Consider the following 18,986-nt stretch of genomic DNA (forward strand, 5'->3'; position numbering starts at 1 on the left):
CTGCATTATAGCAAATGTTTTATTTATTTTATTTAACCTTTATTTAACTAGGCAGTCAGTTAAGAACAAATTATTATTTAATAGAGGTGGGAGATCCTGTACGCCTTTCGGCCTTGAACTTCATGGCTTCAATGAAAGGGGGCAGTCGTTCTACCCTGGATAGTACAGACGATTTGCATTCTGGCAATATGAATGAGAACCATATAGGGTCCTAATGTATTTACAGTCAGGCAGGCAACAGTCTACGCTAGAGGGGTCCTGAATTCCAAACGCGTGTGTCCGCTCAGATGCAAGCATGGCAGCTCTTCAGATGAGGCTTCTTCGGCAGAAAATCCAGAAAAGAAGCGAAAAGAACAAAGAGCGAAAGCTACTTAATAAACAGAAACAAGAGGAAGATAATGGTAACTGTTTTTCGAGTATTATAATCGTTGTCTACAAGTTGTATTGGCACTCGCCAACCTCGAAGCAAGGCTAGGTAGCTAAATATGTCTCTGGTGCGTGTTTTTTTTTTTTTTGGTGGGGGGGTCATTTATTTTATATGTAACCTTTTTAACTATTGATGTCACAAATATCATTTTAGTTGATACACGTAGCTAAATCACCGATTGTAATAACGTGATCCATTCCGTTAGCTTGTTTCTAGTTAAGCTCGCTAACGTTAGTTACTAACGTTACTGTTTATTTTGGTAGTTAACGTACGTTAGCTAGCTAACTTTAGCCATTAGCTAGTGAAACAAATCCTAGGTAATTTCGAAACATCGTTATGAATGACAGGTTTTGATACATAAAGCTCTTTCCACTATTGATATCTTAGTTAAATAAATAAGGCAGCTAGATTACTTACACCGCATTGATTGTGTGTAGTATAGCCAAATAAGCCAATATTGGCCTAAAGCCCAAATGAAAGGAAGTGTTTTTTTTTTACACGTTGGCATTATAATTCACCGTAGAGAATGAGAACTGACAGGCTGCGAGCGTCAACAGCGTCATGCGCTTCAAATTAGATGTCAAATCTATTTGTCTTGCATCTGCGCCAAGCAATGCGGATAAACTGTCAGAGGACTGCTTTTTTTACCACTGGAATTGTAACATGTATATTTACGGTGCGTTCATAAATGCACTCCGGCTATCTACTCCGATTTAAGAGCACTCATCTGAGTGTGCCAGGGCGCAGAATAACTGACACGCAGACTAGACCGGGCACACGCGTGCACCATCGCTCGCATGTCGATTTTGTCCAGAGGTGATAAGGATGTGCAGATCGAAATATCAGAACGACCTCTGAACCACTTCTATTAATTTGGGGACATGTCGAAACTGATGAAACAGTCATGGACATTTAGCTAGCTAGCTTTCTTTTGCTATTTTATTTGTCCTGGGATATAAACATTAGGTTGTTATTTTACCTGAAATGCATAAGGTCCTGTACCCCGACAACTAATCCACAGATAAAAGGGTAAACCTAGTTGTTAGTTTCTAGTAATCTTTCCTCCTTCAGTCTTCTTTGGACTTTATATTGCATTTGGCAACCAACTTTAAGGAGCATTGCCACCACCACCTGGAGTGTGGACCTCAGTTCAGCTTTCAATCACCCACGTGGGTATATGTGCCTAAAAACCAGTTTGTTTCAAAAATAGAGCCAAGTTCTATTTTAGCACCTGGCTATGCAGATATGTGAGCAGTTTGGGTGAAATGATTGAATAACTTGTGTGTACATTTATGTAGCAACACAAATAGTGTGGTCAACGTGAGGAATTTACATATGCGCAACACAGGTTGTATATGACTAGGGTCAGTAGACATTGGTAAAAAAAAGTTATTAAATTGTTGCCAACAGCGGTTAGTCACCAACACCCACCAACACCCTAAATATCATGAAAACAGCCCAACCAGCTCTGCTGAGGTGTTCTCTCTTTTGTGTCTGGGAGTAGCTAGCCAAATTTAGCCAGTTAGTTTGGGTGCTTAACAAAACTCCCCTACAGAAGATGCCTTCATCCAATGACTTATGTAATAGAACGGAGTCATGATCAAGGGCTAGCTTGTAATGCTTGCTCGCTAGCTAGTCAATGTTACTAGTTGAATGATAGCCTCCTTTGCCTGGTTGATGATGTGATTTAAAAATAATAATAAAAATCTGTGTATTCACAGGTGACGCAAACAGACTTCCAGAGGAGCGTTGTGATGAAACGAGTCACGGGGCCACAGCAATTTCAAAGCCACAGAATGCCAAACCCACAAAGAAGCCACAAATACAGAAGAATGTGTCTGCAGAGGTGAACACAGAAGAAAAATCTGTCAAGACGAAAAGGAAGCTCAAAACTGCTGAATCGCCAGGTAATGTGACTATTCAGTAATTTCTTAAAATTGTTGTAGCTAGGATTTGAGATTCTGATATTACTCCCCTTTTCAAGAAGGCCGGGGTAAATGGCTTAGTGCCGGTTTACCAAGTAATTTCATGTTTTCCTTGTCAAAGTATTTTTATGTGGTTCTAACGTAGGTGTGAAAAAAGCCAAGAAGGATGAGGCAGATGATGAGGAGGATATGGAGGAGGAGAGGGGGTTGACTGTGACCGAGGAGGATGCTGATCAGGGCACAGACAAACCCACACAGCCTCTTGAAGGGGCAGAGGCTGGAGAGGAGGAAGATGATGATGACGACGAGGAGGAGGAAGAAGAGGGAAGTGAAGATGAGGCGGAAAAGGGGGAAGGAGAGAAGTTTGGGGATGATGATGAGGAAGGTGGACCAGAGCTCCCAACTGGCTTGACAGGTATTCAGTGTTCAATGACATAGGTCAGAGGCCTTTACACTACCAAATGTTGGCCTTGTCAACTGTGAATGTTATCTGTAGCAGTAATTTCTCAGTATTAGATATGGCCCATGAACTATTTACAATTTAGCCCCTGCAAGCATACAAATATGTATAGTATTCTGTATTTAACCATGGCCTTTTACTTTAGGTCAAGGATGAGGGTGGGGGCCACAAAAAACTGATTTGTTCATGAGGGACTGTAGTTGCTCGCAGGTCTGCATGCCCCCCTTCCACCACATTGTGCGCAAACCATTTTAGCAGCCTCTTAACATTGGAGATTTAAAGTTAATTTGGCGGGTTTGAAGAAAGTTTTCTGCACATTTTGCCATGGGTCAGAGAAGATATTACTGTTGTTTTACTAATTTCATGCAGTTCTACTAATTTTTCCATGGAGTGGAGAGAAATGTTTGCAGTTTTATGACCTACAAAATCAGTGGGTAATTTGACCATGACTACTAAGTTTAGATAGCTGAAGAATTGCAACATTTACCTGGAGCTAACTCTGCAAATAGCACTGCTGGGTGATAAAATATATATAAAAAAAATCATAATGAATCAATCATTTATCATGTCATAACACTCTTAGCAAAATGTTTTCTTTAAATTACAATCTGTAGAAAGTACTAGAATAGAAAGATTCAGAACTTTGCAACAGCACAGTTGAAAACTATATGGCAAATATAAATTGACTGGATGGTGTTCAGAGATAGATAGGAGGGGTTGAGCTGAAGGGTGGGACAAAAAAATAAGACAACGAATGTAAAAATATACTGTCCGTAAAATGTGTGGTGTGTGTATATACATATATATAAGCTTGAAGTAGAAGCTTAAGTGTTGTCGATTAGTTTCCTTCAATTAGTTGAGGGGTGGTAGGGTTAAGGGAAAATAATAAAGGAAAAGTATTTATCCATCTCTCAATATCACAGTGCATTTGGAAAATATTCACTCCTTTACCTTTTCCACGTTTTTGTTACGTTACAGCCTTATTCTAAAATTGATTAAATACATTTAAAAACTCAGTAATCTACACACACTACCCCATAATGACAAAGTGAAAACATGTTTGTTAGGAAACTTTGCATATTTATTAAAAATAAAAACACCTTATTTACATAAGTATTCATCCCTTTTGCTATGAGACTCGGAATTGAGCTTAGGTGCATCCTGTTTCCATTGATCATCCTTGAGATGTTTCTACAAGTTAATTGGAGTCCACCTGTGGTAAATTCAATTGATTGGACAGGGTTTGGAAAGGCACACACCTGTCTATATAAGGTCCCACAGTTGACATTGCATGTCAGAGCAAAAATCAATTCATGCGGTCGAAGGAAGTGACCGTAGAGCTCAGAGACAGGATTGTGTCGATGGCACAGATCAGGCCACGGGTAGCAAAACATTTCTGCAGCATTGACGGTCCCCAAGAACACAGTCCTCCATCATTCTTAGATGGAAGAATTTTGGAACCACCGAGACTCTTCCTAGAGCTGGCTGCCTGGCCAAACTGCTCAATCACGGGAGAAGGGCCTTGGTCAGGGAGGTGACCAAGAACCTGATGGTCACTCCGACAGAGCTCTAGAGTTCCTCTGTGGAGATGGGAGAACCTTCCAGAAGGACAACCATCTGTGCAGCACTCTACCAATCAGGCCTTTATGGTAGAGTGGCCAGACGGAAGCCACTTCTCAGTAAAAGGCACATGACGGCTCACTTGGAGTTTGCCACAAATGACCTAAAGGACTCTCAGATCATGAGTAACAAGATTCTCTGGTCTGATGAAACCAAGATTGAACTCTTTGGCCTGAATGCCAAGTGTCACATTTGGAGGAAACTTGGCACCATCCCTATGGTGAAGCATGGTGGTGGCAGCATCATGCTGTGGGTATGTTTTTCAGGGACTGGGAGACCTAGTCAGGATCGAGGCAACCTATAGAGAAATCATTTTTGAAAACCTGCTCCAGAGCGCTCATGACCTCAGACTGGGGTGAAGGTTTACCTTCCAACAGGACAACAACCCGTAGAACATAGCCAAGACAACGCAGGAGTGGCTTTGGGACAAGTCTCTGAATGTCCTTGAATGGCCCAGTCAAAGCCTGGACTTGAACCCGATCAAACATCTCTGGAGAGACCTGAAAATAGCTGTGCAGCGATGCTCCCCATCCAACCTGACAGAGCTTAAGAGGATCTGCAGAGTAGAATTCAATGCTGTAATCGCTGCCAAAGGTGCTTCAACATTGTACCGAGTAAAGGGTCTGAGAACGTTGGTAAATTTGATATTGTTTTTTTATGAAATTGGCAATACCTAAAAACCTGTTTTTGCTTTGACTTTATTGGGTATTGGGTGTAGATTAATTTAATAAATCAATCATACATTTTAGAATAAGGCCTAACAAAATGTGGAAAAAGTCAAGGGGTTCTGAATACTTATATCGATATTTACAAAAAATATATATGGGGGATTGGAAATTATTTGACATTAATGGAAGCCACAATATATCTGCATTATTAAAGCTGATCTAACTTCCAACAGTAAGTTGAGTTACTTAAAAAAAAAAAAAAAGATTCTTCAAGGGGGGGGGGGGGGGGGTTGAGCCACCATTTGCCCATTTAGGTAATCCTTGGTCAGTCTACTTGTGTTAGTGCTAGACTAGAGCCCTTCTATGCAAAACCCATGCAGGTTTGAACTGTTTTCTGTTTCCCAGGTGCGTTTGAGGACACATCGTTTGCCTCTTTAGCCTCTCTGGTGAGCGAGAACACTCTAAAGGGTGTGAAGGAGATGGGCTTTGACCACATGACCGAGATCCAACACAAAAGCATCCGCCCCCTACTGGAGGGAAGGTAAGCCTACATTTGACATTCTATTAGCCAGAATTTCCACCTGTTAATTGTCCTTTACAAGGCTGACTGAAACAGAGCTCTGTAAAATCCTTCTAGGACTCTGGGTGTGGCTGTCATGACATATTGTCAGCCCATAATTGTAATGCAAATAACTGCCGTTCTCATAGTAATTGACCGTTTAATTAACATGAACATGTATAGCATCTCTGGGCTTCCAAGCATACAAGCTGCTGATTTGATGTGTGCATTTGGAACATCTAAAAGTCTAATAAATCCATTTAATATAGCCTACACGTCACAATAAAATCCATTATTTCATTATGATAGGCCTATAAACGTGAGAATGTCTTAGAAATCAAAACATGGGCTGAATGATTCGACACTCTGCGCTTCCCGCGGGAGGTAGAGACAATTGCATTGCTGGTGTGGCAAATCAATGAGAGGTGGAATTAAAAAGAAAATGTGAAGGGCTACAACGATCAAAAGCCAACAATGTAGGCTGCTGTTTAGGCTGTAATCTGAATGGAGTTGTTTGTAGGTGAACATGAACTCCACTCATGTACACACATACATTCATGCTAAACGCATCACAACTGTTGCTACCAGACTCTTGTACACTTGGCCCCATCCCACCCTTCCACAATACACGTGTTAATATTGGACAATAAATTGTGCCTTCCTGTATTATACTCCAGCTAAAATGTTTATTATAAACTGGGTGGTTTGGGACCTACCAGGGGTAGGACAAAAATTTAGTTTTAGTGCTCTAATCACTTTGGTAACCAGTTTATAACAGCAATAAGGCTCCTCGGGGGTTTGTGATATATGGCCAATATACCACGGCTATGTCTAGGCACTCCATGTTAAGTTGTACAAAAGAACATCCCGTAGCTGTGGTATATTGGCCATATACCACACCTCCTCAGGCCTTATTGCTTAATTCTATTGTACTGCCATTTACTGTTTGTATTATAATTTCTAATTGTTACATTGTCAAAGGAATCTGCAAGTAAGCGTTTCGTTGGACGATCTACACCATGCGTATCCTGTACGTACCATTAATAAAACTTGAAACTAATATTAGGACGGTGAGAAACGCACTTAGCCTCAATTAGCTAGCTTCTCTCGGGTTTGATGCAGTCAAGACGGGTAATATGTAAACGGATGGGATGATAAATAACTAGCAAGAAGTTAAGTCGTTGCGTTCTCTCCCTCCTTGCCTGTTCTGAGCCTCCTGTGTCTTACCTACACATTCACACACACGACCTCCGCTCCCTAGTAGCCTACAGCTGCTCGCTCTATGCCTCTCTCTCCCTTTGTCCATAGCTCCAGTTTAATAAAGTAGCAAAACAATTGGCTTTTCTGTTGCTTCTGTCACTCGGAACAGACCGGGTCCATAAGGGGACAGTTTTGGTTGTCCTTTAGGTTATTTCGGTCCAGATTTTAAATATATGCATATTGGGTCCGGTGCTTTCCCGTGAACATTTTGAAACGGGGCCTCTAACTCCCATTACCATCTGTCCTCATTCATGTTATTCATATTCAATCATGAAGTTAGAGAGCGATTAGAGGGACAACGGAGCACTGAAAATCAAGCCACTAGCGAGGGCCATTTGCAAGTTTGGTAGGCTACCCATCAATGCTATTTATTTGCTCAGTTTTGGATGGGATTACTGTGACCAACAGAATGACTGCTGGTGTGGTGATAATATGGTCACTGCGACAGCACTATCCAGGACTACCAAATGTTGCCAAATGGCATCCTAGAATCAGCCCTACGGGACTGATAAACTGAGTAATGTTGTTTTTGGCATGATCGATGACGTCCTTTGATCTTCTGAATTTTTCTAGAGATATCCTGGCTGCTGCTAAGACCGGCAGTGGTAAAACCCTGGCCTTCCTCATCCCCTCCATCGAGCTCATCTACAAACTCAAGTTCATGCCCAGGAACGGTAAGATTAGTGAAGATATATAAATATGTTACCACAGTTTTTTTAGCACTGCTAACATCAAAGGCATAGGGTCTAGACCTCGCCTAAGACTCAACCCTGCTTCCCCACTATCCTCAGGCACGGGCGTGGTGATCCTGTCCCCGACGCGCGAGTTGGCCATGCAGACGTATGGCGTGATGAAAGAGCTGATGACCCACCACGTGCACACCTTTGGCCTGATCATGGGCGGCAGCAACCGCACGGCCGAGGCCCAAAGGCTGGCCAACGGTGTCAACATCCTGGTGGCCACACCCGGCAGACTGCTGGACCACCTGCAGGTAATGATGATGATAAGAACAGTACATTTAGTAAAATCCTTTTCATAAATTTCTGTCAAAGTGGGGACTAGGGTAATTTTGACAAAGGATTGGATTGTATAACATTTCAGTGTAGGTTACTTATTTTACAGAAGGAATTTTGCATTTAGTCCTGGCTCTCTTCATTTGTTTCTCCCCACAACCTTGCTCTCTGTAGAATACTGCTGGCTTCATGTATAAGAACCTCCAGTGTCTGATCATTGACGAAGCCGACCGTATCCTGGAGGTCGGCTTCGAGGAGGAACTGAAGCAGATCATCAAACTCCTGCCAAGTATGTACCCGCATCATGGCCATAACCAACCTTACATATACTGTACCGTGGAGTTTGGTGTTGCTATTTGTCTTGTGTGTATGTCTAACATCATGCATTGATCCTCAGAGCGGAGGCAGACCATGCTGTTCTCGGCCACCCAGACCCGTAAGGTGGAGGACCTGGCCCGTATCTCCCTGAAGAAGGAGCCCCTCTACGTGGGCGTGGACGACAACAAGGACAACGCCACCGTGGATGGCCTTGAACAGGTAAACAAAACGGCTCACTGCTGCAGAGTGTGACTATAAGTTAAGTGCATTGCCTTCAGTTGCCCCAAGACATTAACTGAAAGTAGCAAAGCTTTAATGTTTTTTTGTTAGTGGTCTTGACAGTTTGTTTTGGAGCGCCTCGTTCAGCGAGGTTTGGCCTGTAGTGGCTCTGTCCTTTCCTGTACTGTCTGTTAGATAGAAGTGGGGTGGTTTTGAGACCCTGCCAGGTCTCCACCACGGCAAGTTTACAGTTAAACCTCAGACATCAATTACAATATGCACTTGACAGGTTTGTGGTTCTCTGCTTTTCTCTGGTGCATCGGGGGTGGCCTGATATGTAAACTTTGTCTTGGTTGCCAGGGCTATGTGGTGTGTCCGTCTGAGAAGCGCTTCATGCTACTCTTCACCTTCTTGAAGAAGAACCGTAAGAAGAAGCTGATGGTGTTCTTCTCCTCCTGCATGTCGGTGAAGTTCCACTACGAGCTGCTCAACTACATCGACCTGCCCGTCATGGCCATCCACGTGAGTTGTCGCCTTTCAGTCTAGCAGAACGAAAAATGGGTTTCTCTAGGAAAGGTTCAGATAGTACCTCCCCGTTTCTGACCGTTCGTATGTTTTAGTGTTGGCTGAAACTGACCTGACTCACTTTATTAGCTTGTTTCGGGAAGTTATTTGGAGCCCTTTTGAGTCAAAAAAAGACACTCAACCCATATGCATCACTGGTGATTAATTACGCCTGCTCTAAAATATGATTAATCTCAGTGTCTCTAGTAACAACAATGTAGTTCCAAGGCAAGCAACAGATTGCAGGCTACACTCTGTGTCAGTAGTCTTCGGATGATTATCTGGCTCAATTTGAGCTCTGCTACATTGATCCCCAGTCTGACCCCACAAGGCATTCTCTCTCTCATGGGTCTGCTGTGGAGACAACTGGTACATCCACACTTGGATCTTAAGGCCTTGTACCACGATAACACATCTTATGATATGACCAAATCTTGCGCAATAGGATTTAACACGAACATGTACTGTCAAATTCTGTGCGGTTCAGCAATGGCATCTTATCCTATGTGGGCAATGGTGTCTGGCTGACATCTAATCAACTGTTTTTCTTTTATCTCTCAGGGGAAGCAAAAGCAGACGAAGCGTACCACCACCTTCTTCCAGTTCTGTAACGCTGACTCTGGCATCCTGTTGTGTACCGACGTGGCGGCCAGAGGCCTGGACATCCCCGAGGTGGACTGGATCGTACAGTATGACCCCCCAGATGACCCCAAGGTACCTAGTACCTAAGTTTGAGAGACACTTATTATGTATCTTTGACACTATTGAGTAATAACCCTTAGTCTATAAGCATCTCCAGCCAATGCCTCAGTGAAGCATTAACATCTGTTTCCCTCGTTCTTATTTCTTTCTTATCCTAGGAATACATCCACAGGGTCGGCAGGACAGCTCGCGGGATCAACGGCATAGGCCACGCCCTCCTGATCCTACGGCCAGAGGAGTTGGGCTTCCTGCGCTTCCTCAAACAGGCCAAGGTAAGACCCTAACCCAACCATCTCTAACCTTACCTCAACCCAGCTCTTAACAGTAAAACAAGAAAAAAATGCAACTGAAAGATGGCTAATCAGCAGTGATGAATTATGTTTTTTAAAAGGAAATGTTACGTTTTGTTTCCCTCCTGCCTCAGGTTCCTTTGAGTGAGTTTGAATTCTCTTGGGCGAAGATCTCCGATATCCAGGGTCAGGTAAGACATGCATCCACATTTGATTTCTGCATGTGAACCAGGGCTAAGTGACGTAACGTCTGTGATATAGTGGACTACAGCGGCTAATTAATTGATATGGTGAAATGATAAACGTCCTCCTGTGAACAGGAGTTAGCTTCTGTGACATTAAGCGCAATTATCTGACACGCCTTAAAATCCCAATGACAAATTCACACAAAGGTCTTCACATTTTGTTCTTTGAAGCTGGGGAAATTGATTGAGAAGAACTACTACCTGCACAAGTCAGCCCAGGAGGCCTACAAGTCCTACGTGCGGGCGTACGACTCTCATTCGCTCAAAGCGATCTACAGCGTCAACACGCTCAACCTCCCCATGGTGGCGCTCTCCTTCGGCTTCAAAGTGCCCCCCTACGTCGACCTCAGTATCCTTTTTCTACGGCAACGACCTGGGCGTACGTTCACCAATGTCGTTCAAAGTGTTGCGTCGCCTTATCTATTCGTGGTCATGACTTTTGCAAACTTATCAAATCTATTTATGATTAAAATAATGATGCATAGTAATTATAGTGTACTTATTTATCATTACCTAATTGGTCAGTTCAGTACGGTGTTTCCTTTAACCCAGCACTCCGCTCCAGACGTCCACAGCAAAGGAGGACTGAAGATGACGAAGAGGGGTGGGGGCGGTGGCTTCGGCTACCAGAAGGGCAAGGGCGCTCACAAAGCCAAGATCTTCAAGCACGTCAACAAAGGCAAGGGGGACAAGAGGCAATTCTCTCGCTAGCCTGTGGTCCTTGGGGGACATTACAAAATGGCTTCCTGACCTGGACTCTCTCTGTCCAGAGACCGATCTATTAGCCTGTTACTGGGCATCGTGTCTCGCTCCCTATTTGTGTGTGAAAGACCAGTCTGTTGGGTCGCCACTAGTTACCACAGCCACAAAGTCATTAACCTCGCTTATTTATTTTCTTAAAATCAGATTTTAAATCTAACCTTAACCACACTGCTAACCTTATGCCTAACCTTTAAAATAAGACTAATAGCAAATGTTTGTATTCATTCATTTTTACAACAGCCAATTTTGACTTTGTTGCTGTGGTAACTAGTCTCTTGTAAGGGGGCTCAATTGTTTTGCTCCAATGTCTCAGCCTGTCTTTCTCTGAACAGGTATTTTGTAGTGACAGGACTCGTGGGCTCATACCGTTCTGAGGACAGCCCTTGCATTCCTTTCCTCACAGCAGATGTGGATTTTTACTGTAGATTCTCTTTGATATGAGTATGCAGCACTGTACATTGATTTGCATTGTTTTCCTCCTCTACTGGCCAATTTAAAAAATAAAAAATATACACCCACACTGTTGGCAAACTCTTCCCATTTGTATACCGTTTAAAAATTATTATTGTTAAAGTATATTTATGGAGCCCTTTCCGTTATAGGCACAAAATGTATCAACACAGGACTAAGTATTAGTGCACTTGTGACCTTTTAATAATTATAGGTAGGGTATTGCAACCAATTTCCATAACAAAGGTAATGGCACACTGTTTTCTGAATTTGAGTAACATCACAGCATTGAAGAGCTGGTCCTGCCCGCTGAGCAAATGGTTGTAGTGACAGGGGAGTTCCACATGGGGGCGGTGTATTCAAGCACTGGTGTGATGTACAGGTAACTGCCAAAATAATAAACGCTTCAGTAAATGAGGGATACAAAGAATTGAAAGCAGGTTTTTCTACCGGTGTGGTTCCTGAGTTAAGTAAGCATTTAACATCCCATCATGCTTAGGGTCATGTACAAAAGAAACAATAAGAATGGTTGCAGAGGAACCCTCAGAAGTCGCGTTCATCAACCTATGGTTGCGTGCCACATCGACTGCTGTCGGGCACCAGGTTGCTATAACGTGGTAAGCTGATACATAAATGACCTATCCATATTGATCGAAAGTTCTGACATGCGTCGGCAATGTCTGAGCAGAGGAGCGCGACCGTTGTGACTTATGCCCTCGCCCCTAACTGGTTCCTGTTTCATTACATTTGTCTGACTTTTCTCATTGAGGTCACACTCCCATCTCCCTCTACAGTTGCTCTTGTCACATGACGGCTCACCATCAATGCCATAAACTTGTCATAAACCATCAAATCACTCATGTTTGATGCAAACAGTGTTACATCCATGATACAGTGAGCCTGTGGCATACATGTTTTACATACCTACAACATATTGACTTGCAAGTCAAACTGAGTTTCCATTGACATGAGTAGTTGCTGGGAGAACCTCTTTTAAAAAATTTTTTTAGGTAACACTATGTTGCTGTGAGTGAACCTTACTATTTACAGTATGTCCATTAGGGAGTGCTTATTTAGACTATGCTATGTAAAGCCTTTAAAAATTGTGATTTTCTTTAAAGTGGGACCAATAAGGACATGGCGCAATAGGCCTACTACTGTTGGGTGCTACTGATCTGTGCAGTTAAGATTTCAGTACCATGAGTAAAGCTGTTAGACAGGAAGCATCCTTTTCTGATGGTGCACACACTCCCTCATGCAGCTGCCAGCCAAATCATGAGATGCAAGTTCAGCCTGTCACTATCTGGCATACAAGGCTTTCCAGAAAAGTGTCCGCTCTGCGTACAATCTCAAATGGACACAGTTTAGGCATCTGTTTTGATTTGTTTTCCTAAGTGTCGTGTCGTAATTCTTTCACACTGGCAAAGACCTGTATGGACCAACTATCTTCAGCCATTATGACACAACTCACGCCCACTCAAAAGATTGAAGAACATTGTGTAATTTGAATGCTTGAGAAATTCATATAAGGAAGAGTTGAGAGGTAGTATTACAAGTAAGATCTTTTAACAACTGTCATTGTACAATACTATACCTGGGTCAAATACATAACTACTGCAATATTTTTTGGTTTGCCTGGCACAGTATTTCCAATCTCCCAAAATTGCAAACACCAAGCGTAATCATGTTCTTTAGCTAATTAAAGTAATCAGCTGTTCCACAATGAGATGAGTAAAGTTCCTCGTCCTTTTGTGACAGTTTTGTTCCCAGTCCTCTTTTTGTGACAGGTGGCACATCTGCATGTTGCTGCACCAGTTCTGCAGAGGCAGCCAATGGAGAACAACCACATTGTCACTGTTACGGAGGCACAGCCAAGCAGCTCCATTAGCTTTACCCATCTGTTCCAGTCAGTTGTCCCCAGATTGAGCAATACAACTTTATGAGTTGCGTCAGAAGGAATGTATTCACTCCACAGTTTTCAGAGCGGTTCCCATGTCAATATGGGAGGCACAATGAGTTGAAATCCCTGGCAGCCGCCATCTAAACAAAGCAGTAGACACATTACACAACGGCTTGCATTGCATGTCACACTCTCCTGACGTGGCCTTTGACACTGACCACACATTTGTTTACAGCTTGAGACAACTTGTCCTTAACGTGATTTAGGATAGTGTTAAGGACCCTATCAGGTAGGACAGTGGGACAGTCTCAATGAGATTCTGTTCATATCAAATCGTTGACCTGAAGTATCTCTTGGTGCTGTTGTAGATGGTGCTGTGAAGTCCAGGTGAAAATGGGGGTTTGGAGCTGTAGGGCAGGGTTGACCTCATTCGAAGGCTTTGTTGGGGTCAAGTCCCCCCTCCCATTCCCCAAATGGCCTCCCCTTGAGACTCTGGGTCCTCCTTGTCAAGCTGTACCACATACTATTGTCTTGTGAAAGTACCATTATCTAATGGGATGGGGTGACAAGGAATGAGGGGGTGGTGGTCCTGAGTGGAAACCCTCGTACACAAAAGCACTGTACACGTAGGGCTGACACAATTACTGTACAACTGTGTAACCAATGTTGATGGATGAAGGCTGTAAAATTGTATGAAACATTTTTTGGGGGCAAGAACAGCTGACTGAAGACTGGACAGCCGGGCATTCGTGTGGTTGAGTCTGTTTCTGCACTGCTGTAACATGGACTCTACAGTAATATGGGCTCTACAATGTGGAGAAACTTTGTTTTGTTCCTTGCTAAAACAAGCACGGTGTTGTAAGGCTTTGGTTGCCTAGACAATGACCCCTCCCCCTGCAGTGGAGGAGAGAAGGAAATGTGCATCTTGAATTTTTGTTAACTGTTATTACAATGACCGCAGTCATTAGATGACCATTAACCGTCATCCAAAATTCCAGGACCGTTACAGCCCTATTGTACTGACATGTTTTTTATATCCAATGTCAGGGAGAGCATTTGGGTCTTCTCAGAAATGACCGGATGGCTGTCTTCTGCCAGGCGAGCACACTGAAAAGGGAGGACTTTTGCACAATGCGACCAGTTTGAGAACGGCTGAACATTTAACATAACCAATTGATACTCTGCAACCGCAGTGTACAAGCAACCTCTAAATGTATGAGTGCATTTCACTTTCAAACCGTTTTAATGAAGAGCTGCTATCAGTTTGTTCACTCTTTCATGATATGACTCGTAAAAGGCAGATATAATATAAAACCACACTACAGGTTCCCATATAATGTTAACCAATGCTGTATTTGGTTTCGCATTACAATATTTGTGGGGTCCAGGTGTGCTGGTTTTAACTCCACAGTACCGTTATCAACAATTTCGTTTTTTATTGCAAAACAAGACCCAGGACCTGTAGTTGATGCACATCTACAGTGTGTCCGCTGATGAGATGAGAAATCAAGCAACTTGTAAGAATAAGCAATATAATATTTGTTTGGTAATTAATTGCACCCAAATAGTATAGCAAAAAAAAATGTATGCCCAGATTTTATATTATGTTTTAAAATATAAAACATAAATTGATACAGTTGCTTCTGGTTGTCTGTCGTCATTCCTACTTGCACTGGTAAACCACTCGTTTAAAACCACACGAGTAGTATCCAACCCCAGCCCAAAGGCCCTCTCCCACCCGTCATGGGCCAGATGGAAACCATCAATGTTTCCACACAAACACACCCAGTCATGCTCTCTCTCTCTCTCTCTCTCTCTCGCTCTCTCTCAGGCATCCTGAGACATTTGCTACTCCGAAGTACATATGAAAAACACGACTATGACTTCCATCTCATTTGTTTTAGACGACATTGCTACCCCTCTAAGTTAACTCACACACAACAACAAAAAATGATTTTAAACTGTTTTGATTTTGGAGCTTCTGGGTCAAAGGTTTAGACATATGACTGTGGTGTAATGAGAACCTTCTATGGGCCCCTCCAACCAGCCTCTCCTCTGGGATTAAATTGTTGATATCACTGACTAGGCATGAGGGGACCGCCCAGATGGAATAGACACGCCAGCTGCAGGATAGAAAACATCACTTCGAATCACTAACACACACAGTACCCTCAAGCCAGCCCTGATTGATATTTGATACTGTGATACTATTTGTTTGCCATGCTCTCAATTACACAAATCAAATTGTATTGGTCACATACACATGTTTAGCAGATGTTATTGCAGGTGTAGTAAAATGCTTGTGTTTCTAGCTCCGACAGTGCAGCAATATCCAACAAGTAATATTCTTAATTTCACAACATAAGTATCAAAAGTAAAATCATTTTTAAATTCCTTGTATTAAGCAAAGCAGACAGCCACATTTTCTAGTTGTGGGGAGGTGCAACTCAATATTAGGAATGTGTTCGTTATGTTTTGTAGACTAAGTGTATGTGAAAAGTATAAATTAAACACAGGTCTAAAGTTAGGTTTCCGCCCTATGAAGGAATGACTGCGTCGAAAGAGGAGGAAGCAAACATTAGAAAGTACACAAACTATACTGAACATAAATATAAATGCAACACGCAACAATTTTATTGATTTTACTGAGTTACAGTTCAAATGAGGAAATCAGGTGATTGAAATAAATAAATTAAGCCCTAATCTATGGATTTCACATGACTGGGAATACAGATAGGCCTCTGTTGGTCACAGATACCTTAAAAGAAATGGGCCTCAAAGTGGGATTGAGGATCTCGTTACAGTATTTCTGTGCATTCAAATTGCCATTGATAAAAAGCAATTGTGTTAGTTGTCTGTAGCTTATGCCTGCCCATACCATAACCCCACCACCACCATGGGGCACTCTGTTCATAATGTTGACATCAGCAAACCGCTCGCCCACATGACACCATACACGTGGTCTGTGGTTGTGAGGCCTGGTGGACATACTGCCAAATTCTCTAACATGACGTTGGAGGTGGCATACGGTAGAGAAATTAACATTAAATTCTCTGGCAACAGCTCTGGTGGACATTCCTGCGGTCAGCATGCCAATTGCATGCTCCCTCAAAACTTTACTAAGACATCTGTGGCATTGTGTTGTGTGACAAATCTGGCATTTAGCGTGGCCTTTTATTGTTCCCAGCACCTGCAACTGTGTAATTATCATGCTGTTTAATCAGCTTCTTAACATGCTACACCTGTCAGGTGGATGGATTATCTTGGCAACGGAGAAATGCTCACTAACAGGGATGTAAACAAATTTGTGCACAACATTTTAGAAAAAATAAGCTTTTTGTGCGTATGGAACATTTCTGGAATGTTTTATTTCAGCTCATGAGACATGGGACAAACACTACATGTTGCGTTTATATTTTTGTTCAGTGTAGTTTCTGTGGAAGTAGTTACTGGGAGAAGGGTGAATCTACTCAGCTAAGCCCAGATGGGATATAGAGGGGGTAGGGGGCACCAGGTCATCTTTTATTGCCCCAAGTTTCCTGAGCCTTGAAGTGTAGTCTAATCGATTCCAATAGTATCTGTCCTTAATGGCCAGATACTATTATAATCTCCACCCGGCACAGCCAGAAGAGGACTGGCCACCCCTCAGCTTGGTTTCTCTCTCGATTTCTTCCTAAGTTCCTGCCTTTCTCAAGAGTTTTTCCTAGCCACTGTGCTTCTAGATCTGCAGTGCTTGCTGTTTGGGGTTTTATGCTGGGCTTCTGTATAAGCACTTTGTGACATCTGCTGATGGTATAAGGGCTCTAAAAAAATACATTTGATTTGATTAATAGCTGTCCTTGTTTGTTTTGATGGTGAGTTGAAATAAAGACATACAATAGGTTGATGGGAGAACAAATAACATTTTTTACACCCCAAAAAATAATGTACAGTCATTAGGGGGGCCTATACAGTTTGTCAGAGCATAGGGTAGGTTAAACAAAAACAGTCATGCTTGGAAGTGAGGTTGACATACTGATATGTTATAGGGCATCCCAGTTAAATACATTTGCAACGCCAAGATCCAATCAAGGTCAAGCAGCAGAGAAGATGCAACGGGTGCAAATGGAGAAGTAGCTCATGCAAAGTTCAAGAAGTAATATGTACCCACAAAAATTATATTTTGTCTGTCTTTTTTACAGGACTAGAGAGCATTGTCAGGCAGGTGGCAGCTACAGTTGATAGGGCAATGGAGACAGTCAGCGATTCATGGTGGTCTGTCGTCGGAGTGGGTTGGGGACAGATATACTGTATCAGCTGTCCTGTCCTCAGTAACAACAGGACAGCGCAGGGGCAGTCGAGGAGGAGCAACAAGAAGTCGGGTAGGTAAGACGCGCACAAAAAAGTAACACACCCAAGCTGAATATGCGGACAGGGAATAAGTCCCTTTCAGTATGGCTAGTCTTCCGTGCTGCGTTCAATAACGATATCTTCACCACAAACTGAGGCTCCACTGTGCAGGTAGAGTATCTAGCATTCTAGCCAATATGGAATTGCCAAGTGTCCATGTCACCTGCAATACTTCCGTATTAGGGTCAGGAGTCCGGACACTTAATTCTCAAGTGACATATGCACTGAAAAGCTGCCTGTGTCAATCAACAATTGGCAATTAGGATTGTCATGGATTAACAACATCTTGTCATTTGAGTGAACTATAGCCCTATTCGGACGGGATTAGTTTTACTGGGAAGGCCGGGTAACGTAATTACGTGCACGAGCACAAAACACCACATCCGTGATTTGTCATTTTAATTTGGTTATTATTCCAGCCCCAAAAACGTACTGTTTTTCGGCAAACTCCCAGGTCCTCTGATAATACATCCCATGCGAATCGACAAACCTGTGTTTTGAGAAACTGATATTACAGTTTAACAGGTGCGGCACACAGTTTGGTTAAGAACATGGGAACAAATTGATGCTTAAAACAAAGGGCTATGCACGTAGCCCACAGATGAATGATCTGTTTTGTCATATATCATCTTTCCCAGTGCCTATTTCTCTTTAAAAAGATGAAGTGGATGATATTGGGCAAATGAATTGCTCAATTGTCAAATATGTCAGTTAATTAAATGTCTGTATACAGTTCATGCTTCTTATTGATATTATTTGGACTTTCTTTGAACTGAAAGCCAATATCAGGCTATCCTTAGACTAATTTAAATATCTTCACACCCAGGCTTCCATCATAATGATCAATATTGAATGAGAAAAACAAAGAATGACAGGGGGCAGTTTGGTAAAACTAATCCCATCCGGATCGACATGCTGGGGGTAGTAATTACATAACCAAAGTTCTATAGTAATACCAGTCCCGTGCGAATAGGGCTTATGACTAGTGTATGTTTTTGAAGGGCACACTGTATAGAAGCTCTAGTTTAGGAGGGAAACTTAAGTGATAATCATCTTTGGCTGCCGCCACTTAAACCACCCTAACCCCCTACCATCTGTTCTAGGGATAGAGCTCTCTGTTTCCATGGCAACACAGTACCCCTCTTCCCTTAATGGATTGTGGGCTCTTTTGTGTGCCTCACCATGCACAATTGCAACTGTAACCCGACCATATTT

The 18,986-nt window shown here is 42.6% G+C and overlaps 1 protein-coding gene across 1 annotated transcript; it reads left to right on the forward strand.

Moving 5' to 3' along the window:
* Positions 1-245: 245 nt before the first annotated feature.
* On the forward strand, positions 246-11,552 carry LOC115107781 (ATP-dependent RNA helicase DDX18-like). The gene is made up of 14 exons (XM_029631410.2): positions 246-401; positions 2,149-2,334; positions 2,498-2,767; positions 5,506-5,641; positions 7,493-7,593; positions 7,711-7,910; positions 8,107-8,221; positions 8,330-8,469; positions 8,830-8,991; positions 9,595-9,747; positions 9,894-10,007; positions 10,160-10,216; positions 10,442-10,619; positions 10,836-11,552. The coding sequence occupies exons 1-14, from the start codon at positions 296-298 to the stop codon at positions 10,979-10,981; spliced, it is 2,064 nt and encodes a 687-aa protein (XP_029487270.2). The 5' UTR covers positions 246-295; the 3' UTR covers positions 10,982-11,552.
* The last annotated feature ends 7,434 nt before the right edge of the window (positions 11,553-18,986 follow it).

This window comes from Oncorhynchus nerka, linkage group LG3 (assembly GCF_034236695.1).
Source record: "Oncorhynchus nerka isolate Pitt River linkage group LG3, Oner_Uvic_2.0, whole genome shotgun sequence".
NCBI lineage: Eukaryota > Metazoa > Chordata > Actinopteri > Salmoniformes > Salmonidae > Oncorhynchus > Oncorhynchus nerka.

What these genes read in the sequence shown, in the direction of transcription:
- LOC115107781 (XM_029631410.2), top strand. Translation starts at nt 296, where the DNA reads ATGGCAGCTCTTCAGATGAGGCTTCTTCGGCAGAAAATCCAGAAAAGA. An exon ending in GAAACAAGAGGAAGATAATG is followed by an intron (nt 402 to 2,148) that starts GTAACTGTTTTT and finishes GTGTATTCACAG; the next exon opens with GTGACGCAAACAGACTTCCA. An exon ending in ACCCCCCAGATGACCCCAAG is followed by an intron (nt 9,748 to 9,893) that starts GTACCTAGTACC and finishes TTCTTATCCTAG; the next exon opens with GAATACATCCACAGGGTCGG.